This window comes from Tenrec ecaudatus, chromosome 13 (genome assembly GCF_050624435.1).
Source record: "Tenrec ecaudatus isolate mTenEca1 chromosome 13, mTenEca1.hap1, whole genome shotgun sequence".
In the NCBI taxonomy this organism is placed as follows: domain Eukaryota; kingdom Metazoa; phylum Chordata; class Mammalia; order Afrosoricida; family Tenrecidae; genus Tenrec; species Tenrec ecaudatus.
Genome location: NC_134542.1, coordinates 67,884,946 through 67,910,066, shown reverse-complemented (window position 1 = coordinate 67,910,066; position 25,121 = coordinate 67,884,946). Strand labels below are relative to the sequence as shown.

General features: G+C 47.3%; 1 protein-coding gene across 1 annotated transcript in view; it reads left to right on the top strand.

Moving 5' to 3' along the window:
• The window catches only part of GAD1 (glutamate decarboxylase 1), a 45,273-nt gene extending 40,438 nt beyond the window's left edge, over positions 1-4,835 (top strand). The window contains exons 14-16 of the mRNA XM_075529282.1: positions 1,379-1,486; positions 2,949-3,038; positions 4,662-4,835. Coding sequence (XP_075385397.1) covers positions 1,379-1,486; positions 2,949-3,038; positions 4,662-4,835 — 372 coding nt within the window. The remainder of the gene's footprint in view (positions 1-1,378; positions 1,487-2,948; positions 3,039-4,661) is intronic.
• Positions 4,836-25,121: the final 20,286 nt, after the last annotated feature.

Genomic DNA, 25,121 nt, shown 5'->3' with positions numbered 1-25,121 from the left:
TTGTTTTGAGACATCCTACCCATATGGCCTGGCTCTGTAACTTGTGTCTTCACTTTGCCCAACAAGAACCTCTTGTGCCCTGCGGGAGACGTGGCTCTGAGTGTGAGTCGTTGGCTGGACCTCGATGGAGACCTTATTCCCCAGTGGGCCGGCCAAGGTCTACAGTCAGCAGCAACTCTACTGCGTGTGGGGGAAGCTTGCTCCCCGTTGCCATGGTTGCATCCCACACAGCCCAGCAGCAATCTGCAAGCTGGCCCTGTGTATCTGCTCTCCTTGTTAACACTACCCCACCCCCGCCCCGACCACCAGCCCTCCCGCTGCTGTTCTGAACCGGCCATGCTTGTGTTGAACACTCACGGCTCAGCCAGTCAGTGTGTCGATAGTCATGTATGGAGAGAGACCAGTGACTTCCCATCCGCCTGCCCCCTGTCATCAAAAAGGGCTTCTACCTGGGAAGGAGTGGGAGGTATTGGGTCAGGACTCATTACGGGGTGGTGGTGGTGGTGGTGGTGGTGGTGGTGGTGGTGGTGTGTGTGTTTAGTGGAAGGCTGCCTGCCTGGGAGGGCGTGGAAGGTATTGGGCCAGGACTCATTGCAGGGGTGTGTGTGTGTGTGTGTGTGTGTGTGTGTTTTCTAAACCTGTGCTTCTCAAACTAACCACAGCAAAGAACCGATACGATAAAAATAAACTGCTGGGGGTGAGGGGGAAGATGAAATAAAAATCCATACAAAAGGCAACCTCTGTTTTTTATTAGATTCAACAATGATAAAATTACACTGCCAAATGGCTGTAAAAGTTTCCTCTCACTTAATCTCAGCTTCTGCGCTCATTTCATCATGGGCTGGTTACAAATGGTTTGTGGACTGGCCTCAGCCCAGAGATGACAGTTTGAGTAACCCTGTCCTAAAGCAAGGAGCTCTGGTGGTGCAGTGGTTACTTGCTGGGCTGTTAACTACAAGGTCAGAGGTTTGAAACTACCAGCCACTCCACAGGAGAAAGACAGGGTTTTCTACTCCTGTAAAGAGTGAGAGTCTCAGAAAGTCACAGGGCCAGTTCTTCCCTGTCCTGTAGGGTCACTACCTGTCAGCATTGACTCAATGGAAGTGTTTGGTTTGAGTTTATCCTAAAGCACCCCAAGAAGTTGTTTCAGGTCCAGACTGTGAGCCCTGAGTAGAAAATGTCAAGCCCTCTTGAGACCCTCCAGGGAAAGCAGGCACCTTCTCTGTGTTGCATGCAGCGCGTTACGCTCTGATTACATGGTTCCGCCCAGCCTTCCCCAAGACTATTCCTTGGTGTATTGCCTATAATCAAATGCGCACTCACGTGGAAACGCCACCTCTCACCAACAATCATGACTTTTCTTTTTCAAACAAAACAGGGCACAGTGGGATTTGAACACCAGATCAACAAGTGCCTGGAACTGGCTGCATATCTCTATGCCAAGATTAGAAACAGAGAAGAATTTGAGATGGTGTTCGATGGTGAGGTAGGTGGCAGACCGGATGCAAAGCAGTCCTGGAGAGCCTCTGGAGGGAAGGACGTCCAACGAGCCGCATGACACGAAGCTGCTTCTGGGAAGTGCTTCGTGATCCCCTGCATTCCATGTCCTCTGTCCACAGACTCGACCCCCAGCAGCGTCGGCTGGCTTTCCCTCTAGACCGGCTGCTCCCCGCCGGCCCCTTGCAGGCCAGAGGTCTGCCCTTGCCAGATCCGAATTCCCGTCATGACTGCTGAGGGTGTCTTAATGTCCTGTTGAGGGTGTCTTAATGTCCTGTTGAGCTTCCTTGGTCAAGTGGTTTTCAGTCCCGGGAAGCTCACAGGATGGGGATCTCCCGCCCTGTCTCCCAAGCCGAGCTAGATAGTGAGGTTCTATATAGATTCCTTAGGAAGAAAGCAAGATGAACTTGGCTTTATCCTGAGTTCACATCCACATCGGTCATCGTGAGGTACTTGTCACACCAGTATTTACCACGTGCCTGCGTGTCATCAGACACCGAGCCAGGAGCTAGGTTATACAGCATTGACCCAAATGTGCCTTGCCGGCCAAATCAGGAAAGTGGGGAGAGGGGCGGGTGTTGAAGAGAAAACCCACATAGAGCCCAGTAGAAAATATACTGTCACCTGCATTCAACATTGGTCCCGTTATCAAGGAACCTAAACTAGGAAGACACCTGACAGTCACCAGGTGGGCAGAAAAGAGACTAGGGCTGTTAAAATTCAGAATTCAATGTTCTTGTATGGAAAACCTTTTCAGAGCAGGTTAGAAACAGCAAGTGTGCGCCTCAAGCTAGTTAGAAGCAGACACAAAGCTAGCAACTGGGAGAAACTACCAACCTGCAGCAAGAACACAGATGAACTTGAAATGCACAACTTGAAATGCACAAGGGGGCTCAGCTATGCTAGGTCTCTCAGTAAGCCCTGGTGATAGAGTGGATCACACGCAGGGCTGCCACCTGAAAGGTTAGCAGTTCAAACCACCAGCAGCTCCTAGGGAGAAAGGGCTTTCTACTCCCCTAAGGCGATGCAGTCAAAAAACCAAAAGCCTCACTCTCTCAGAGACCCACAGGGGCAGTTCTACCCTGTCCTCTAGGGTCACTGTGAGTCGGCATGAGATACACAGGGGCAGGCATCAGCCAGATGACAGACTTTGAGCTTTAGGTAAGATGAATTATACCTTTAAAAAAATTAACCAGTTAGAACATATTGATTTCTTTTCCCCTTTGATGGCGGTAACTTCCGCTATCTAGGAGATTGTTGAGTGAGGGACTGGCCAGATGTGTTTGGTTGAGGTAGGCGCTGGGATAGGGTGTTCTGGTTGCCTTGTCTTTCAGGTGGTGTGAAATGTCCCCACCAAGGGTGCACATGGGTTTGGGGGACAGATTTCTCTCCAGTTCTCATGTGTCTTTGTTGTGTTTTTTTCTGTTTGCTTGTTTATTAAATCTCTGCAGCCTGAGCACACCAACGTCTGCTTCTGGTACATTCCACAAAGCCTGAGGGGTGTTCCGGATAGCCCTGAGCGGCGGGAAAAGCTCCACAAGGTATGAGATCTTCCCACGTCTCAGCCGTCCCTCATCCCTCGGCTCTCTGTCTGTCTGGTCAAGATATCCGCATGCTGAGGCTTCTTTCTGGGGGGAAGATATTTAAAACTAAGCCTGGGGGTGGGTTGATCCTAGTGGGGTGAGGGGAGCTCTCTTGTTACATTGCTGTCCTTGTTACATTGCTGTCCTTGTTACATTGCTGTCCTTGTTACATTGCTGTCCTTGTTACATTGCTGTCCTTGTTACATTGCTATCCTTGTTACATTGCTGTCCTTGTTACATTGCTGTCCTTGTTACATTGCTGTCCTTGTTACATTGCTGTCCTTGTTACATTGCTGTCCTTGTTACATTGTTGCCTCCTTGTTGTGGTTTAGACGCAGCTCTACCTTAGGCATATGTCTTTCATTTAGAAGGCTAGACATAGGGCAGTTGGAAGATAAAAGAATGATTGGATAAAAGACATACAGGTTCCTGAGAAAATTAAAAAGTTGCCATTGAATCGACAACATCTCCCGGCCATCCCATGAGCAGAACTGAGCAGAGTGTTGTTAGGGGCTGGTTTTCTAGAAGAAGGTCGCCAGACCTTTGCGACAGCAGTGAGTGCGTTACCTGCCTCCCTCATTCAGGAATCCGGGCACCCTGGTGGTGCTTGTGAAACTTTGGGCTAATGAAACGGCAAGGCCAGTGGTTCAAAGCCACCAGCTGCTCGGCGGGAGAAAGATGGGGGAGCCTGCGCCCCCAAGATCACATCCTAGGGAACCCTATGGGAGACACTTCTCGGCCCCATAGGATGGCTCTGCGTCAGAATCAACTACACAGTACCCAACATAACCACGAGGACTCTGTACGCGTTCCTACAACCATGCTCTTTCAAATGACATCTTCATTAAAACACCTTTAAGACATCTCCATTAACATGTCTCCCCTAATCTTGATGCACTCTAGTTGTCGATTCCTTCATTTACTTTATATAGTATTTCTAGCTGTTGGTATTTTATTGCATTCCTACTTTATTGCCTTAATTGGAGCGTTGAACAAATATCTGCCCAGCACAGCCTGTGTAGAATGCAGTATGCTCGGCTCTGGGTTACACAGAAACCTTAAATGGCAGCTTTGCCTACAAATCTGTTTATTTTTCATTGTATCATCCTTTTACTGTGACTAGGAGCCCTGGTGGCATAGTGGGTTACATGTTGAGCTGCTAACTGCAAGGGCAGCAGTTCAAAACCACCAGCCACTCCAAGGGAGAAAGATGAGGCTCTCTACTCCCAGGGAGAGTAACAGTCTTGGAAACCCACAGGAGTAGTTCCCCTGGGACCTGAAGGGTCACTGTGACTCAGAATTGACTCAAAGGCCATGGTGAGTTGTGCCTTGACTGACGTGCTCAGAGTTGTCTGAAAGAAGTGATGGGTGAGTGAGCCACTCAGTAGTCAGAAGCTATAACCACTAGAGATATGTGTCTACCGCACACGGGTTTGCCTTTATTTCAATGTCAACACACATGATGTGAAACACGTTGCTCTTTTTCTAATCGAGAACCGGTGGGTTGAACTGTTAAGTGGAAGCAAGTGAGGAGGGTGCTGATATCAGCTTTGAGTTCTGGTTTGTGTTTTCAATCACAAGGTGGCTCCGAAAATCAAAGCTCTGATGATGGAGTCAGGCACGACCATGGTTGGCTACCAGCCTCAGGGGGACAAGGCCAACTTCTTCCGGATGGTCATCTCGAACCCAGCTGCCACCCAGTCTGATATCGACTTCCTCGTCGAGGAGATAGAGAGGCTGGGCCAGGATCTCTAATCGCCCGCGGGAGCCCCGAGGTTCTGGGGAGCCTCTCCCCACTGGCAATCTAGACCAAGCTTCTAGTAAGTCGCTGAAACCCATAGTTCATTTCATTGAGGGGAAATATAATATCTTGATTAATACTGTTAAAACCTTACTTAAGCTTGTTTGTTACAGCTCTAGCAGGGAGTACTGGTCTTTTTAAAAAGTTGCACATTAGGAACACAGTCTATATGTACAGTTATATATACCTCTCTCTCTATATATATATGTATAGTGAGCGTGGCTTAGTAACAGATCACAGCATGTTTCCCACACCAAGAGACTCCCTGTACCTTCAGCAGTTATGGAGGGGCTCACCCTGCTGTACACCAGCTTGCCCACCAGCCACAAGAAAGATGCTCACAATGTGGTATCCTAGGAACCAAGGGGAATGCTGGGATGGGAGCTGGCCTCACTGGCAGGCTTTCTCTCACCTGAAGTCGTGATGGATGAGAAGTAGCACCACTAGGGGACAAGTCACACCCTCCCATTAGTGTTCTATTAAGGGAAAATCATAGCATTGTCGCGGGTATACTAGGGCTGTGTTTTTGGTTTTTTTCCTAGATTAATTTGTGTAGAGTGTCGTCTGACCTTGGGGGAGGGAAAGAACACATGTAATAATTCTCATGACTGTTTACTTGTAGGTAAAATGAAATATTCGCTTGTTTATATCCAGAGATTTACCATGTGAAAGAGGTGTCTTGTATTCTCTGCCCATTTGTAATGTATCTTATTTATATATTCTTGAAGTAAGTTCTGGAAGCTGCTTTATGGTATTTTCGTGTACTTGTGAGCCAAAGAGAAAAGAGATGAAAATTTAGTGAGAGTTGTATTTATATTAGAGTGCCCTTAAAATTATGACTTAAGCATATGTTTGTTGTCTGTACAAGAATCCTGATATTGTATATAGAGCCATATATATGGAAATCCCATGACTCCAGTTACATCTGCTCGCTGTCTGGCTGTATGTCTAGGTTCTCAATGCTTTTCTAGTAACTGTGGGACAATAACTAGATCTCGTGTAGTTTTGTAGTTGTTCATGACCAATCTCTGTGAATCGCTTAGCTGAAACCTAAGGCAATGTTTCCGAAGACCTTCCGAAGATCTCACTCAGATAAACTGACCAGGCTCACAACTGTTTTTGAAGAGAGGAAATTCACACTGTGCGTTTTAAGAGTATGCAAGAAGAATATAAATAAATAAAGATATTCTCCAGAGAGAATTTGAACAAAAGTGTCTTCCAGTTCTGTGTTGTCTACGGAGAGGGAGATGTCTGCTTGTAGTGACTCAGACCATCAAACCCATTCGCTTTCTGTTTACTGACTTGAAGTAATCCTCCAGGCCCCGATTAGCAAGCTGAGACCCCGCCCTCCATGGTAGAGTACGCAGCCCCTCATCTCTAAGATCACATGCAGGAGACTAACCAAAAAATGCAGCTCAAGTTTTTGAGCAGTTTCACATTTCCCTATTTGCGTTGCTTCATGCGTCTAACAAGCACTGTTGTGGGCACTGAAGTTAGAGTAGTGTCCGTGTCAGGCAGGCAGGTGTTGTTTGTCTAAGAGTCGGTGGTGTCTGACCGCCTCTAAAACCACAGACGTGTACCTGCCTGCCTCTTAGACTCCTGTGCAGTGGCCCTCCTTCACTGTCACCAGGAGTGTGTCTTGGAGCTCAATCACCAGGAAACGGTATCCACTTTCTGCGCTATGCTATCGGTTAACAACACTGCTCATTCATTTGGAACACACAGAGTTCCCCATTGAGCACATGAAGGGTTCAGCCAAGCATCGTCTGTAACTAGCACACCGGTGGCCTGTGTAACCATTGATTAGGCGGACTGGACCCACAGAATGTGCTCATTGGCAACTGCCATTCCGATTGGCCCCAGCTCATGACAACCTCGTGCACAACAGAAGGAAATGCCTACTTGGCCCTTTTCTTTCTCCGACTGTTCCTTTAAATTCCCTCGGTGGCTTGGGTCACCAGAATCGTCCCACATTAGTAAGTAGACACCCAGCTCAAAGTCAGGAATGCAGGCCGCCCCTTTCAAACAGCATTGAGCGTCTCTCTTCATTGTCGTACAGTTTTGGGGTGCTGGTCTGTAGTGACTGTGGGACACCTTGCTGGTGTGGGGCCAGGGCAGTTCTTCTTTTAAACACCTCCAGCTCATCTGTACTTGATTCCTCATTCAAGGGCAGGCCTAAGGAGAGAAGAGCTGCAAGTAATTAAGCCACAGTTGGGTTGTAAAATTATCATCTGACACCAGGTGCCTCAGTCCATGAAATTTTGCTCAATTTTTTTAGAAGAGGGAAAACTTTATTGAGGTATAATTTAGCTGCAGTAAAATCCATTCTTTACAGCCTACTGTGTATCGTCCCCTGTGAGTTTTGATAAGGGCAATATCATGTAGCCACCACTCCAATCAAGATTCTGAAAGACTTCAATGACACCGCTTAACTACCCTGTACTTGGTGGTGTAGTGCTTACTCCTTGGGGCTGCGATCCACATGGTCAGTCGTTCCAAACCTCCAGCAGCTCTTCAGTACAAAGACTGGGCTTTCTACTCCTGGAAACAGTGTCAGAAACCCACAGGGGGTCACGATGAGTCAGCATTGACTTGATGGCAGTGAGTTTTTGACTGGTGATGTAGTGGGTTAGGTGTTGGATTGATAACTGCAAGGTCCGCCATTTGCTCTGAAGGAAAAACGAAACAAAATAAACCACCAAGGTTTCTGCTCCTGTCGAGATTTACAGCCTTGAAAAACAAAGATGTATTTCTACCTGGCTCTGAGCTGGAAACCACTCAATGGCAGTGAATTTGATTTTGCTCTTGTTCTTTTGGTTTAGTGCTCTTTGTACTCAACTCCTCTTTCCTCTGCAACCCCCCCATCCCCGCCCCCAGGGTCCCTTAGCTCCTGGAAACCTCTGCTTTGTTTTCTGTTAGACAAATAGGACCATAGATCCATAAGCTGTTGAGTGTGACTTCTTTCACTTAGCATGATTTTGTTGGTTTACTGCTGCATGGCCTTCCATTGTATGGATGTCCCCCCATTTGTTTATCCATTTCCCAGAGGAGGGAAATGTGGATTGTTTTCCTTTTTTCAGTGGTTACAAAAGAGCCTTTCCTTGGCATTAGTGTGCACATTTTTGAGTGGGCACAAACTTGTATTTAACTTGGGTAAATATCTAGGAGTAGGACTGATGGGTCATATGGTAAGAGGATGTTTAACTTGATCAACAACTGCTAAGCTGTCTTCCCAAATGGCTGAACGGCTTTATATACCTAACTGCAATATACAGACTTTCCAGTTCTGCCATATTCCCACAGATATGTGGTGTGATCGGTGTTCTTTGTATTTTAAAAAAAGACTAGCCATTTAATAGTGATATCACCTTGTAGTTTCTATTTGCTTTTTTTCATAAGCACCATTAAGAGAGTCCACTTGAGTCAGACCTCATATTTCATGGACAATCAAAGCATCACCTCCTTTAGCCAGTTAGAATTAGGACCCTTGACTTTGGGCCCTGGCAGTCTACCCTGTGCAGACATTTGGTTGAGATCCCTGCCTCTCCAGCCAGGATTCTTGGGTGGAGTCTCTGCTATTTAAAACCCATGATTGTGAATTTCATAAGGAGGGTTGTTAACGTATCTGTGAGGTGACAGCATTATACCTGATTACCCAACCCTCAGCCTAAGAAATAGACCATTATCCACGCCTGAGAGCTCCCCAGGGCCACCATAAACAATCCCATAATTATATACTTTCCCCAACTCCTCAAGAAATGTTCATTAATCTGAATTGTCAGTTAGTTACTTTGATTTTCTATATTGTATATCTATCTCTATATTTATAGCTAGATCCCTCCTTATGTTTGGTTTTACCTGTTTTTGTACTTTATATAAGTAGGATGGAACAGAATATATAGACTCATGTAGTTTGCCTTTGTATTCAATATTAGGATTTTGTAGTGCCTGAGCCAACACACACAGTGTTTGTGCAGTTAAGAAAAGAAAGACACGCCTTCCGTCACAGACGAGCAATCTTGGGTCCAGGTGTACATCTCCTACCCAGGTGTACCCGGGTGTAGTATGTGGAGCATGGGGTTTTGATTTTGGCCTGTTCAACCCATTGGCCCAATCTACCAGCGCAATCTTACCTGGCAGTCTCTCCTGTTTTTGAGATTCACCTTTGATTGTGGTTCTAGCTGCAGGTAATTCATTTCCATTGCAGGAATATGCATCTTTTCTGCTAGTGGTGAACCCAAGTCAATTCCAACTCTTAGTGGCCCTCTATAGGGTTTCCAGGACTGTCCGTCTTTACAGGTGCAGACAGCCTCATCTTGCCCCAGAGAATGCAGCTGGTCAGCTTGAACCACCAAACTTTGCAGTTGGTCCAATGCCTAAACCGCAGCAGTACCGTGGTAGCCGATAACTGATTTCCCTCAAGGCTGTTTCGTGCCTTTAGAAACAATGGTGCTCTGAGCAGTCTTCTACTTTTCCTGATAAACACGTGTAAAGTTCTCCGAGCGAAGTTGCTGGTTCGTAGAGTGCTTTGGAACATCACTGAGCAAAGCGTAAGGGAACAAAAGCCCACCTGCGACTAGGCCTCAAAGGTTTGCCACTCTGTTGGACAAGAACTAATAACTCATTGTGGTTTTAACTGGCCTTCCTCCCGATTGCAGGTGGGGCTGAGCATCTGGTAATGTTTGGATGGGTCACTGTGTGACCGCTCTCCTTGCAGGGCCTCTTGTGCCCTGTGCGCCCTTCCCATTTGAGTCGTCTTTTTCTGAGGGGGGTTGGTCTTTTAAAACGTACATGTATTCCAAATACGCATTGCTTTTTGCTGATATATTTGGCAAATATCTTCTCCTAATTTGGGACTTGTCTTTTCATTTCAACTTAGGGACTCTTGTAAAAAAGTTCTTAAATCTAATATAGTAGAATTTATCGATATGTTTCTTATGATCTGCCTTTTTGTGTCCTCTTGAAGAAGTTCTTACCCTTATGAGACATAATCAGACACCTTGAGGGAATGAGTCTAAGGCCCGAGGGCTCAGGACCATGGCCTTGTGGGACACTAAGGTCTAATGGCATAGCACAATTTACAAAGGCGATGGAAGGGGGTGTTCACAAACCCAGGAACAAGGGAACAACAAGTGATCCAAAATCGATGATATGGAGGGTGTAGGAGGCCTGGTAGGGTTTGATCAAGGAAAATGTAACCAAGAGGAATTACTGAAACCTAAATGAAGGCTGAACATGATAGTGGGACAAGAGGAAAGTAAAAGGAAATAGAGGGGAAAAAACTAGGAGGCAAAGGACATTTATAAAAGTCTAAATACAGGCATGTACATATGTAAATATATTTATAGATGACAATGGGGAAATAGATCTATGTGAATATATTTATAGGTTTAGTATTAAGGTAGCAGATGGACATTGGGCCTCCGCTCAAGTACTCCCTCAATGCACGAACACTATGTTCTATTAAAGTGGCATTCCATGATGCTCACCTTCCCAACACGATCACTGAAGACAAAGTGGGTGCTTAAACAAGTGTGGTGAAGAAAGTTGATGGTGCCTGACTATCAAAAGAGATAGTGTCTGGGGTCTTACAGGTTTGAAGATTAACGAGCAGCCATCTAGTTCAGAAGCAACAAAACTCACGTGGAAGAAGCACACCAGCCTGTATGATCACGAGATGTCAATGGGATCAGGTATTAGGCATCAAAGAACAAAAATAATATCATTGTGAATGAGGGGGAGTGTGGAGTGGACACCCAAAGCCCATCTGTAGGCAACTGGACATCCCCTTAGAGAAGGGTCATGGGGAGAAGATGCGCCAGTCAGGGTGCAGTGTAGCACTGATGAAACATACAACTTTCCTCTAGTTCTTTAATGCTTCCTCCCCCACCCCACCCCCAACATCACGATCCCAATTCTACATTAAAAATCCAGCTAGACAAAAGGTGTGCACTCATACAAGTACGAGCTGGAAACGCAGGGAATCCAGTACAGATAAACCCCTCAGGACCAATAATGAGAGTGGTGATACCAGAGGGGAATGGGAATATGGGGCAGAAGGGGGGAACCGATCACAAGGATCTACATATAACCCCCTCCCTGGGGACAGACAACAGAAAAGTGGGTGAAGGGGGATGTCAGACAGTGTAAGAAATGACAAAACAATAATAATTTATAAATTATCAAGGGTTCGTGAGGGAGGGGGCAGCAGGGAGGGAGGGGGGGAAAATGAGGAGCTGATACCAAGGGCTCAAGTAGAAAGAACATGTTTTGAGAATGATGATGGCAACACATGTATACAAGTGCTTGACACAATGGATGGATGGCTGGATGGATTGTGATAAGAGTTGTACGACCCCCAATAAAGTGATTTTAAAAAGAAACAACAAAGGCATTAGTCTACCTCCTACTTTGGTGAGTATCGACTGGGGTCTTAAAAACTCATGAGCCGCCATCTAAGGCACAACCATTGTTCTCTTGCGGTCCAGAGGAAAGAAGAATGAGGAAACTCAAAGGCACAGGGAAACAATTGTTCATGGACTAATGGACCATTAGAACCCCAGTCTCCATGACCCTGAGACCGGAAGCACTACTTGGTGCCTGGCCACCACCACTAATTGTCCTGAACTGGAGCACGCTAGAAAGTCCCAGATAGGCGGGAGGAAAGTATAAAGTGAAGCTCAAACCACAGCAAACAAGTTACTGATAGAATAGAAACTGGTGGGACACCTGAGATGATGACCTGAAGTCACCTGTCAGGTCTGGACATCACCGTCCCCTGTGGCTCCACTGTCATCCAAACGACTGCCAGGTCTGTCAGGGGCCCCGTGACACCAGTGACACAGGCAGAACTTAGAAAAACCAACGAATGAGCTCAGTAGGGCAGCATTTCCCCAAGGACTTGGCTCAGGAGGACCAAGAAAGAAGGAAGAAGGGGAGGGGAGTCACAGGGAAGACCTGGGCTGAGTGGTGTACTCTGTGGGGATAACGATCGAACGCTCACGTTTGTGAATCGGCGAATGAGAAACATCTGCTCTGCAAACCTTCACCTGATTCACAATAAAAATTTAAAAAGTAAAATAAATCAATAAATCATAAAAGAACCTTAGAATCGTTTGACTCCGATCATCCTCCCAACACAGACTACATGCAGTATTTCAGGTCTCTTTTAGCCCCAGAGGTTTACGTTACCAATGTTGTTTTGTTTGATTTTGTTCAGCTAGACACTCAGCCTTGTCGCTGTATTTGTACACAATTTCTTCTTTGATCTCAGACCTTTCATCTAGATCATGCCTCCTCTCCTTGATCTGTAAGCGTTTGAACTTTTCTTGACTGAAGCCTGTTAATGGCCCCTCTTTTCGAATGGACTCTCTCCCTGCCTGCTTCCTGGGCATCACTCGGGAGGCTGGTTTGGAAGCACCGAAGCTAGATGAGGGGCTGCTGGAGAAGGTGCCTCGTAGATCAAGCAGGCTTTGTTAGGCAGGAAATGTTCCCGTCACATCATGATCACTCATGGGCATTGCAGGGATTCTGTTTCTCTTGCAAATAAAGGAAACCAGCAATGTGCATAACATTTATCTGCAAAAAACTTGCCACCAAAATCCTTTCTTCTGAACAAACTAGGTAAAGCAATTTAATAAATGGGCTCTCGCTGTGTCTTAGGCTGCAAACTGGAATCTCTTATAATAAATATGGTATATCCAAGGTTGCTTCAATATTCCAACAGAAGGCTCTTCCAAAGGACTGCTCTGGTGTGCTTGTTCTCTGAATGGACGTCACTTTTTTGCCTGCACGGTGTCTTTTTTCGCTTCTTCTGATCACATCATCCTATTTTCTCCCGATAATATTTCCAAAGGATGTGAGACCAAGCCTTGCTTCTGAGAAATATTCTGGCTGTATTTCTTCTAAGGCAGAGTTACTTGTTTCTCTGGCACTCCATGGTACTTTCAATATTCTTTGCCACAATTCTCTATGCCAGGAAATTGGGAAGACGGCTACTTGGCCAGCTGACTGGAACAGATCCATAGTTGTCCCCATCCCGAAGGAAGGTGACCCAAGAGAATGCTAGGACAATAGCACTAATACCACATGCAAATAAAATTTGCTAAAGATCATCCAACAACACTGGCAGAGCAACCGGAGGTCCAGGCTAGAGTCAGAAGAGGACATGAACAAAGGATAGCGTTGCTGATTGTGTTAGTCTGGGTACTTTAGAGAAACAAATCCACCGACACTCATGTATAAGAGAGAGTTTTATATAAAGGGTAAGTGCGAATCAAGAAAACATCCCAACCCAGTGCTGCCCAAGCCCACAAGTCCAACATTAACCCATATGTCCAACACCAATCCACAAAGTCCTCCTCCATCTCACAAAACACACACTATGATGCTGACTGCAGGAGGAAAACTGAGTCAGTGAATGTGTAAGCATCTCAGCGCTGGCAGGGGTCTCCGCACAAGTGCTCCAGCACCCAGGGCTGCATCGGGGTAGGTCCATGTGGCTTCTCCTCAGGGATGTCTCGCAGGAAGTGAGCCTTGCCAGCTGAAGCAGGGAACTGGCTAAGGCAGCTGCACTCTGGTGCGACCATCAGAAAGCAAGAGACCCGAGAACTAGAAAGGTGAGACTCACTGAGCCATTTATCTCTCCGCCCTTCAATTAACCCCACATGTGTTTATCGGCCAGGTTGGCACAATAAACTACCTCACTGTTGTCAGATGGATCTTGGCTGAAAGCAGAGACGATCAGAAAGGTGTTTACTTGGGTTTTATTGACTATGCCAAAGCATCCGACCGTGCGGATCTTAACAAACTGCGGGATAGCCGTGAGAAGAATGGGCATTCCAGAACACCTCATTGTGCCCATGCAGAATTTGTCCATAGATCAAGATGCAGTTTTGCGAACAGAACAAGGGGATCGTGCGTGGCTTAAAATCAGAAAAGATGTGCATCAGGGTACCATACGTATTTACTCTGTATGCTGAGCAAATAATCAGCGAAGCTGCATCACCTGAAGAAGAATGTAGCACTGTTAGGTAGCTAGAGGCAGAAACCAGGGGTTGCCCCTCTACCTGCTAAAGCCTCCCTTCCCCTACAGGAGGTGGGAAGCAGATCAAGGCTAGAGGGCGGCACAAATTCAGGCCCTAGAGACAAAGCCGGTACACTCGGAAGGGCCCCAATCTAGGCCAGGTGGGCTTAATTCAGCCCATGGGGCCAACCAATCCTGTCGACCACATCCCCCAGCGGAGGACCCTGAAAAGTCAGGATCGGGGCCCCACCTCCCTCTTTTCCAGCTGCTCTCGGCTGTGCTGCACTTTCTCTGGCCTCGGGTTTGCGTCTGGCCATGTGTGGGTGTGAAGGCCCGAGGGTGCCGTGTATAATCTGAAGCTTCTTCTGTCCTTTATAGCAACTCACTTGGCTCACGAACCAGGCTTCAGAGTGAACTCTTTCTCGGGTGAACTCCTTCCTACCCGAGGATTCTAACAGCACCGGGATTGGAGGAAGCCTGTGAACGACCTTTGAGGTGCAGATGACACACGTCCTTGCTGAAAGCGAGGAGGACCTGAGCGTTTTTTGATGAAGATCAAAGACTGCAGTCTTCAGTATGGATGACAACTCAATGTCACGAACAACTAAATCCTCCCAAGGGCACCAATAGGTAACATCGTGATCTATGGAGGAAAAGCTGAAGTCAAGGATTTCCTCTTGCTTGAGTCTACAATCAATGCTCATAGAAGCAGCAATCAAGAGATCAAAATGTCTGCTGCACCGGGGAAATCTGCTGCACAAGACCTCTTTAGAGTGTTGAAAAGCAGGGGAGTTACTTTGCAGACTATGGTGCGCCTGACCCAAGCCATGGCATGTTCGGTTGCCTCACATGCACGTGAAAGTTGGAGATTGCGTAAGGAAGACTGAAGGAGAATTGATGTGTTTGAGTTGTGACCCTGGCAAAGAAAACCGAAGTAGCACAGACTGCCAAATGGACAAACAAGACCGTGTGGAAAGAAGTGCAGCCAGGTTACCGCTTAGAGGCAAGGACGGCGAGACTCAGCCATAGAACCCCAATCTTTGATTCATTTATCATATGGGTCCCGTCGTGCGGGTTTTTGCTGTTACATGGAGTTACAATCCATTCCCAAGGCTACAGTCTGACCTTCTTCAGTGAGGGACTCAAGCCCTCCCGCTGTCAGCAAGTCAGACTGTGTCATCTGCACGGTGTTCAGTAGCCTGCCTCTAATGCTAAGACCGCAGCTTCTTTTTCCTGGGGATCTTCTTGGATTGTTTGCTCAGCATAAACCTCACAACCCAAGCTCACTTCCATGGAGTCATCGCCACTCGCAGTGACCTCTAGGAGAGAGTAGAACTGCCCCCTGAGGGTTTCCAAGCCTGTAACTCATCTCTCCCCACCCCCCGTCTCCCCCTCCCCTCCCCACCCACTCACCCCGCGATTTCCAGCCGCCCATCCTGGAATCCACTTGGGCTCCTCTGCTCAGCATACAGATCGAGAAGATACAAGGAAAGGACACAGCCCTGGGAACCCCTTTCCTGGTTTAAACCTCGCCGTGTTCTTTTGTTCTGTCCAATAGCTGCCTCTGGATCTACATAGAGGCTCTGCATGAGCACAGTTCAGGGCTGCGGACACCCAGTCAAATAAAACACAAGTAAACGTCTTCTGGGGGTGCTCTGCATTCAGCCAAGGTTCCTCTGATGTCGTCAGCGGTAGCCTGCCAGCCACGTCCTCTTTGACTGGGGATTGAATTCCTGGCAGTTCCCTGCCCATGTATCATCTTCAGCAAAAGCTTACTCCCATGTGTTATTAGTGATGTTAGTGATATTGTTGGGCTGCCTCTCTTGGGAATGGGCACAAACATGCATCTCCAGAAGTTGGTTGACAGGTAGCTGCCCTCCAGATGCCTTGGCCTAGACAGTGAGTGCTTCCAGCACGACCTCAGCGTGTTGCCCATGACGACTGGCGGTCCGGCTATTCCTGAAGCTTTGTTTTCCACTAATGCTTCAGTACAGGCTGGACTTCTTCCTTCAATACCATCAGTCCTTGACCACATGCTCCCTCTTGAAATGACTGAACACCGACCAATTCCTTTTTCGGTGCAGTGTCTCTGTGTATCCCTTCTAATGCCATGACCCAGAATTCCACTTCTGTGCATATGTGGCCTCAAGAGACCTGACTTTCAGAGAATGGCAGTGCACCCAACCACCCTGTGGCAAAATTCTGACCTCTTTCTTCTCTCAAGCTTTGAAAATACACGCCACTTCCAATGCCTTGGGAAAAGCATTCCCTTCTGTATGGAACTTTAGTTTCCATCTTATGGGAGCCAATTCATATAACTTCCTCCACCACCCAACAATTCCCCTCCTGTCTACACTGACATCCATGCCCCACATGGTCCCCATAATGAAATCCTGCTTAACCGTAGAAAATATTTCCTTCTGTTATTAAGTTTACTTCCTTCCAAAGTAAATTTAAAAATGAACCGGGAAGCAAGGGAAGAAGGAGGGAGAAACGGAAGGGGAACCCCTGGGTCTCAGTTCTGAGACCTTGGAGAAAATCCGCTAAAGGGAAGGCAAGGACCGCAATGAGGTGAGAGTCACTAGTGCTCTGTGGGCGCCAGGACAGACTGCAGCCCTCGGATAGAAGACGCTCGGTCTACCTTACGGTCACAGTCAGAGAGAAACTGAGTCCTCCTGGGAGGGGAAGCAGAAAGGGACCTTATTTGAATGGTCTTTTAGGGCTGGTGGGGAAGGGGGGCTGAGGGATGGAGTAGAAAAAAGAGTGTGTGAGAGAGAGAAAGAGAGGGGGATAGGGAGTGAGAATGGGATATAAAGGAAAAAGGAAACTTCCTTTTGTGCTTTTTTAACAGAAAAACTCATTTTCTCCTCTGATTCGGTGGATGCCACCTAGTGATCAAATGAGCAATTTGCACTCAGCCAGTCAACTGTTGGGCATTTCATACCGTGTCTGTCTCTGTCTCTCTCTGTCTCTCTCCACCCCCACCCGCCCCCAAGTCAGTGCCAACCCTATAGGGCAGGCTGGAAGTGTGAGTTTCTGAGACTGTAACCCTTTACAGGAGTAGACAGCCCATCTTTCTCCTTAGGAGCAGCTGCTGGTTTCAAACTGCCAACCCAGTGGATCACAGGCGAACACAGCCATTACGCCACCAGGACTCTTGTCAAATGCAGGCATGTTGTAAAGAGTTCATGGTGTTGCTGTCCCCTCAAATACACATGCAAAGGTATGTTGAAATCCTCGGCCTTGTACCTTGGAAGGGAACCTTGTTTGGAAGTGAGTTTTTTCTTTGAAAATGTTATCAGCCGAGTGGACGAGGTCACGCAGAGTTGAAAATGGTTTAAAGGTGGCAAATAAGGCCCTCCCAGAGAGCATGGCTCCTAATCCCTTCTGTTGTGAGGGGTCAGGCAGTCGACGTCCACGTGCAACTGGGTGAAACGGCCGAGTCCTGCCCCATGCGCACAGTCGCTGCTGTGCTGGAGTGCGCTCTTGCAGTCACCATGTCAAGCCTTCTAGTTGAGCGTCTGTCACTGACCGCCTACTTTAGGGTCAAGCATGATGTCCTTCTCCAGGGACTGGCTTCTCCTAATAAGACGCCTCAAAGTAAGTAAGAAGTCTTAACCACCCTCACTCCCAAAGAGCACCGTGGCCACAGAAAAGAGAAGGCCCGTGACAAGATGGACCGACACGGTGTGCCCAACATCGGAACCACTGTGAGGGCGGCCCATGGCCAGCAGTGTTTGGTTCTGTTGAACACGGGTCTGCTGAGTCCGAGTCGACACAATGGCACCTAACGACATTAGACAAGCACCTGACAGATATGAACCCATTCCATTTTCACAGCTGCCCGGTGAGGTGATTTATCCTTAGGACCCACAGCAACCCTATGGGGTGGGCTCCTGTTATTTGCCCCACTTCCACTTCCAAGATAAGGCAACTGAGTTGCACCGCCTTTAAGTAACGTCTGCCCGGTCACAAGCTCTTGAGGGCCAGATCAGTCAAATCCAGTCAGTCTGACTCCAGAGTCCACACTTTACCCACCACCCTACAGAAGGCTCCGCAGAAGAGTGGTCTCCACCCAGTAGGGACATTGGATCCAATGTTCTCCAAGGTCAGTCCAAATACCTTAATGATGACAGGAGCATTATTTTCTACAAAACCAAATTTTCACTGAAAATGATGTATTCATTCTTCCCTTAAACATATGTTCTTCACCGGCTCTGTGCCAGGCCCCGTGTCTAATAGTGCTCACCAATGTGGTTCTTCGAAAAGCCAGCTTCTCTCGTGTCTTTGAATTATGATTTGGCTTGGCGTTACTTTATCTCCACACTTTCTGATTACTGCTAGGAAGGAAGTAAGCCTATGTCCGCGCCTAGTGTTGGCAGTGTTGATTTGGGTCACCAGCTGATCCAGCTAGCAGTGTGAAAAAGCGTTTTATCTCAGTAGAGCCGGCCAGAGTGTTCACAGAAACCAAGCTCAATGATCCATCCCTGTAGACAAGATCTTCCTGGCGTTTCACAGAAACAGCAGCTAATACACCAACACCCATGGAAGTGTTGCATGCTCTCTCTCTTTAGAAATCTCACGGAGACCAGGTTTCCTAAGCATTCCAAGGACAGAACTCCTGGAGCCACCAACATGTGTGATCGCGATTGCCTTTTCCAGATGTGAAATCTCATTACATTGCTCTGAAAAGTCCGAGTGGCTCTGGGTCACTTCCAAAGAAGCGAGAGACATCCAGGCGTCAGGGGCACCCTGGGGTGCAGTGCTCATGTGTAGGGCTGCTAACCAGAGGGTCAGCAATTCTAAGCTTCCAGCTGCTCCCTGGGAGAACGATAGGGCTTGCTACTCTTGTTAAGAGTTACAGTCTTGAGCCCTCACCCAGGGCTCAAGTAGAAAAGGTTTTGGAAATGAAGGTGGCAACCTATGAACAAGTATGCTTGGTACAATTGATGTGTGGGATGTCCTAAGAGCTGTAAGAGCCCCAATAAAGTGATCTAAAAAATTATGAAAAAGAGTTATAGTCTTGGAAACTCACAGTTCTCCCCTGCCCTATAGGTCACCATTGACTGGTGGTGAGTTTGGACGTGTAAATGCACCTGCTTACAGGTGGGAGAGCACAGGCCCCTGGTGGTGTTCTGAGTGACACATTGGTCTGCTAACCACAGTCAGCAGCTCCCACTACCAGCTGCTCCTCAAAAGGAAGACAAGGTCTTTCTGCTCCTGAATCGATGAACTCAAAACGCACTGCGCGGAGCCATTCCAACTCACAGCCTCTCTGTGGGTCAGGACAGAAAGGCCCCTGTGGGTTTCTGCGACTGTAAGTCTTCAGGGGAGCAGGACAGCTCGTCTTTCTCCCAGGAAGCCACTGGTGATATTGGAACTGCTGAAACCCACAGAGGTATTTCTACTCTGCCCCAAAGGGTTACTATGAGTCAGAATCGATTTAACGGCAATGTGATGTATAACCAGCCTTAAGTTTGTATCCAAAACAAACACAAGGAATGTTTGAACATGAGCAAACACCTCATCTATGGAATGCCCCATTCCCTGCGAGCAGGAAAGCAGAAATGCTATTTTAAGAGCAGACTGCAATTTGCAGAGGTTTACTCTCAGGGAGGGCACGGCTCTTGTGTTTTTAGGAAAGCTGCTTCATGAATGTGATCCATTATGAACAACGAACCTCTGTGGGATTAGCCTAGATGGGAGTTAGTGGAAGAGAGTTCTATCACTTTTACCCATAAAATATTGGGGAAATGGAATTGCCCTCTGCTGTGGGAGTTCAGGAGAGGGTCTGAGGAAACTGCTGGGATGAGAGATGCCTGCTAACCCATTCCTGGGTGAGGAATGGCCCAGATCTTTTAAACTAATGATGTTTAACCCTTCTTTTCTGTAAATCCTCTCTATTAATCCAAACCTTCAGTAACAAATCTACCACACGGTGAAAATCAAGCCACACCAGCCACCAGCCAGGCACAAAACATGGGCAGTTCTCTCCCCAAAGAAGATAGCCTAACGGCCAGTGAGCCTGTGAAAAGATGCTCACTCCCCAGGGAAAGGCACATTATACCACTCCATAGTCAGGAGGGTGAGTGGTATCAGGAAAATGGAAAACAGCACGTGTTGGTGAAGATATGGGAAAATTGAAATCCTCATCCATTGTTGATAGGATTGACAAAGGGTGCGGCCATCGTGAAAATTCGTTTGATGTTTTCTTGCAAAGCCAAACATAGACTATGACCTCGTAAGGACTCAAACAGATAGATGCACAAGAATGCTCCTTGCAGTATTATTCTTAAGAGCCAGACGGTAAAACAATACCAGTGTCTAAGAACGAGTGCACGGATAGATCAAAGGTGGTACCTACATACAACAGAGTATCGTTCAACCACCAAGAGCGGTTCAATTCTGGTACATGAACTTATGCTGCCGCTGCCGTATGGATGGCCTTGACATTACGATGAGTGAGATAAGTCAGGTTCAAACATATGTACTACATGGTCCCGCCTAAAGACAGTAACTAGAATCAGGCAAAGGCATAAAGCCTTGGCTTGGCTTCATTTGGTTGCCAGAGGCTGCTGGTGATTTGTTCATGAAGGAGTGTTCCGTTTCTGTTTAGGGTGAGGGAAAACATTTGGAAACAGGTAACGATGATGGTGGCGCGATATAGTTAGATGGCAAATGTGAAAAGCGGACAATGCTTAGACTCCTAGCGTGTTGGGAAACGTGGCTCTCTGCCTGAGACAGACATGCATTCAAATCATCAGGCCGACCGACCTGCTCGCTCAGCTGGGGTGCAAATGCCCCCACAGCATCCCTCAGCCAGCGCTGCATGAGGTGTGTTGGTGGGGACATGCCCCCTGGTTGGGGTCCTTCCCCAATCTCCAGACTCCCTCGGGGCATAGAGCTCCAGTAGCCCCGGAGGGGATGGCACTTTACCCCCTCCCCTGCTCCCTTGACCTCACTACCCCACCCTCCAAATGGTGTTTCCTGAGATGGCTTTCCAAAGAAACGGCTTGTCTTTGGCTGCCACTGAGTGGGTCCTGTCTCAGCAACCCTGGAGCATGGCCACGCGAGCACTGCAGAGGGAAACATGCCTGCTGGAGGAGCGGGCTGGTGGGACACCTGGGTCTTCGTGGACTGTCGTTTTTCTCATTCCCATACCTGTCTCCTAACCTGAAAGCGGTCCTGAAACCTGCTCAGCGTTGGAGCAGCACAGATATGTCCACCGGCAGACAGGTGTGGTGGTGTGTTAGAAGGGATCTCAGCTTGAGCCTCCTCTTCCTCATGGAAAGGAAGAGTTGTTTCACTGAGACACAGAGCCAGCTGTGCCTCCATCCAAATAAACTCATTGTAATCAAATACTCCCCCCCGCACTGTCCCCCACCCTCCCCAGAACACGGTATTGTGTCAGAGTGTTTTGTGTCGCTCATGGACCCTCAGCTTTGAATTTGAAAGGTTGAAAAGCAACAAATAATTGTCTTTTCTGAAGTTTATTTTCGCTTTCCTCCCTAATAGCACCTTAAAACAGATGGTATTCATTCAAGTGAAAATGAGGTGTACAAGGGACTTTTGTGCAGATTAACATTCAGTTTGGGTTTTGCTTTATTACGTGCACCACAAATAACTGTGTAAGTTGCCCGTAAATAGGTTATAGAAATTGCATAATTCATAGTTATTCATGCTCGAAGAAATTACGCTGAAATGATGACTGGATTCTCACAGAACCTCAATAATAACTACCATGTAATTTGCAGCTTTCGGGACTGGGGGACGCTTCAGAGGCTGCACGTAACTAGCCCATTGTTTTTAAAGGTACAGCGTGACTGTGATTACTGTGGAGTTGAATGAAGCTCTTTTTATGCCCTGAAGATTACTTCATAATCACATTTGATGCTATCCTTTTGAAAAAGAAGTAACCAACAGATAAACAGACTGTGACTGTATACACAGCTCTATAATGGTCCAATAATGTGGGCCGGTATTGGAGGCTAGGAAAATTGACAGGGTCTTCCACTGATTTTTATTTCTATGCTGGGAACACCTGCGAATACAAGGATGCTCCGTTCCATGGACTGCCTGGGCCCACGGGCAGCACCGGAAGAGCAGCACGTGAGATTAAAGGGACGATGTTTGAGATCTTGTCTATTAAACCTCAGAGATGAATCGAGCTAACATCCGGGGCCCCTCTCATCACCAAAGACAAATGTATTCTCCTTTCAAAATACCTTGAATGGGGCACCCAAAGCCACCACGCTCCTGCTTCCGTTTGGTCCCCTGACTCAGGACTGGAATGGACTAAGTAATACAGCCCACTTGGATTTTTTAAAAAAGGATTTGAATTTTCTGTAGAGGAAGCCTATTCAAAGGTTTTTTTTTTACATGTAAGTATTTGAAAATAATATTTCTCCTCTCATTTTGCCCCTGGCGAATTGGACCATACAAGACTTTTTTCAGTGGTGTGTGTGTGTGTGCGCGCGCGCGCGCGCGTTTGCGTGTGCTCGTGTGCAGTCAGTAAAGCATCAGTTCCCACTGAGAAGGGCCCCGGCTAAAGGCTAAAGCCTGAGGACGCGTTTGCTCTCTGCCTCCCCCCTCCCCGCCCCCTTTCTGCTTCCTCCCTGATTGTTCTCCACAGGTCTGAGGAAGACAAGTTTGCTTTTCATGGTCGAACCTCATGCCAGTCCACATTTTATCTTTTCTAGAGATGATTTCTCTCTTAAAGGACCTCTAGGGATTGTGGGGGATGGGGGTGGGAGGGGGAGAGGGAGAGATTATTCTTCCCAAATTGTAGAACAGAATCAGACATTTTCCTGGAATCTCACCTTCCTGAAGCCATAGTGGCTGGATGAGCCCCCTGAAACGATGGTCCTGAGGTTCTCTTGAACGTTTAGACCAAAAATATCCCCTGAAGTCTTCCTTCACCCTAAACGATAATTTAGCAAAATTAGTGAGGCATTCCGGCGTCAAACCTTGTGCTTCCTCCAAGAACTCTCTCTCTGTGGAACCAAATTGCAACAACAGCCCCAAAGATGAGAAAAGAAAGTGGGGGTGGGGATTGGGGGCCACAGAAGCTTTATGTTCATGGCCAGGCGTCGTTTGGAAAGGGCGGGTGAGAATGACCGCGTATTTGAAGGAGAATATTCGCAATGACACCAAAGTATACATGTCACAGCTTCACTCCCACCCAGTGGATTCCGACGCATAGCAAGCCTCCAGAATGGAGAAGGGCTGCCCCTTTGGGTTTCTGAGACTGTAACTTTTTAAAAATCATTTTATTGGGGCTCTTACAGCTCTTATGACAATCCATACATTCATTGTGTCAAGCACTTTTGTACATATGTTGCCATAATCCTTTACAAAACATTTTCTTTCTACTTGAGCCCTTGGTATCAGCTCCTCATCCCCTCCCACCCCATGATCCCTTGATAATTTATATATTATTATTTTCATATCTTACACCTACCACTGCCTCCTTTCACCCATATTTCTCTTGTGTCCCCCGGGGGGCGGTTATACATCAATCACTGTGATTGGTTCCCCCTTCCTTCCCCCTTCCCCCTACCCTCATGGGATCACTACTCCCATTACTGTTCCTGAGGGGTTATTTGTCCAGGATTCCGTGTGTCAAGAGCTCTTATCTGTACTGGCGTACATGCTCTGGTCTAGCTGAATTTGTAAGGTAGAATTGGGGTCATGATAGTAGGAGGGAGGAAGCATTAAAGAACTAGAGGAGTGTTGTATGTTTTGTCAGTGCTATACTGCACCCTGGCTGACTTGTCACTTCCCTGTGACCCTTCTGTGAGGGGATGTCCAATGGTCTACAGATGGATTTTGGGTTTGCACTTCATGGTTCTCCCCTTCACTCAACCACCACCACCATTCACATGGATTGGATTGTTTGTTCTGGGTCTTCTGATGACTGATCCCATCGATACCTCGTGATCACACAGGCTGGTGTGCTTCTTCCATGTGGGCTTTGTTGCTTCTGAGCTAGATGGTTGCTTGTTTACCTTCAAGCCTTTAAGATCCCAGACACTATACCTTTCGATAGCCGGGCACCATCAGCTTTCTTCATCACATTTGCTATGCACCCATTTTGAGACTGTAATTTTTCATGGGAGTAAAAAGTCTCATCTTTCTTCTGCAGAGCTACTGGCGGTTTCAAATCACTGACCTTGCAGTTGACAGACCAACTATGCCACCTTGGCTCCTAAATTACATATGTAGAAATTATTAGATTGATTAATGCTTTCCTGTATCCATTTTCAACAACCAACAGTTTTTTAAAAGATATCAAAGTTTGTTAGTGGCTACTAGGGTGAGTATAGAGAAAGTAGGGGCAGAGTGTAGGGGTGATGGAAAAACTACATGGATCATGGAATGGTATGTTTGCAAACATAGTCTTGTAATTGCTGTCAATAAGACTTAAACCTGTAAATAACTGAACAGGCAAAAGTTGTGTGATAGATATACAAGGGGGCTTCAAAAAGTTTGTGGGAAACGTCCATTATTTTCAAATGTATTTGCAGTCACCACTAGGGCTCTTTCTTGCTGATTTGTCTGCTGGCCGCTCTTCCACCTGCATGGCCAGGCGCAGGGCCTTCCTGAAACCTTGCAGGGCTGAGAGGTGCTGGGTAAAGTTGGTGAGGGTGGATTCTGTTTGGTTCTCAATGGTCTCCAGGTCATGGTCAAGCTGCTTGGTCATCGTGGGAGAGCTTAAGTCAGGTTGGCCCTTGCTTTGAGCTGAAGAGGTGCAAGGAGTCTCAGGGAGAAGACACATCTCAGCCCACATGGAGATGGAAGACAGAAGGGCAGGGGAGAGGGGGAGGGGAAGGAGGACAAGGGGAAAGGGAACAGGGGTCGGGGGGCGAGGACTAGGGGAGAGGAAGGGGGAGTGAGCCAGGGAGAGCAACCAACAAATTAAAAAAAAAACTTTCCCCCTCATTTTAAAGTACTGGCAGTCAGGTAAGAAAAGACATTTGGAGAGGGCCAAAGAGGCCTCTGAAATCTCTTGCCACACCTTCGTACAACCCTGGGTATAGCCAGTGAAACAGCTACCATCTTGATTTCCATCTCAGGAGATTGGAAACCCCGGCCCAACACACCTACAATCACAGCATCTTAGGCTGCGGTGCTGTCGCCTTCTGCGACCGCTATTCCAAAAGGCAGGCGCCTACTTTCTGCTGGGAGCCACCTCAACACGCCTGCTAAGATCTTT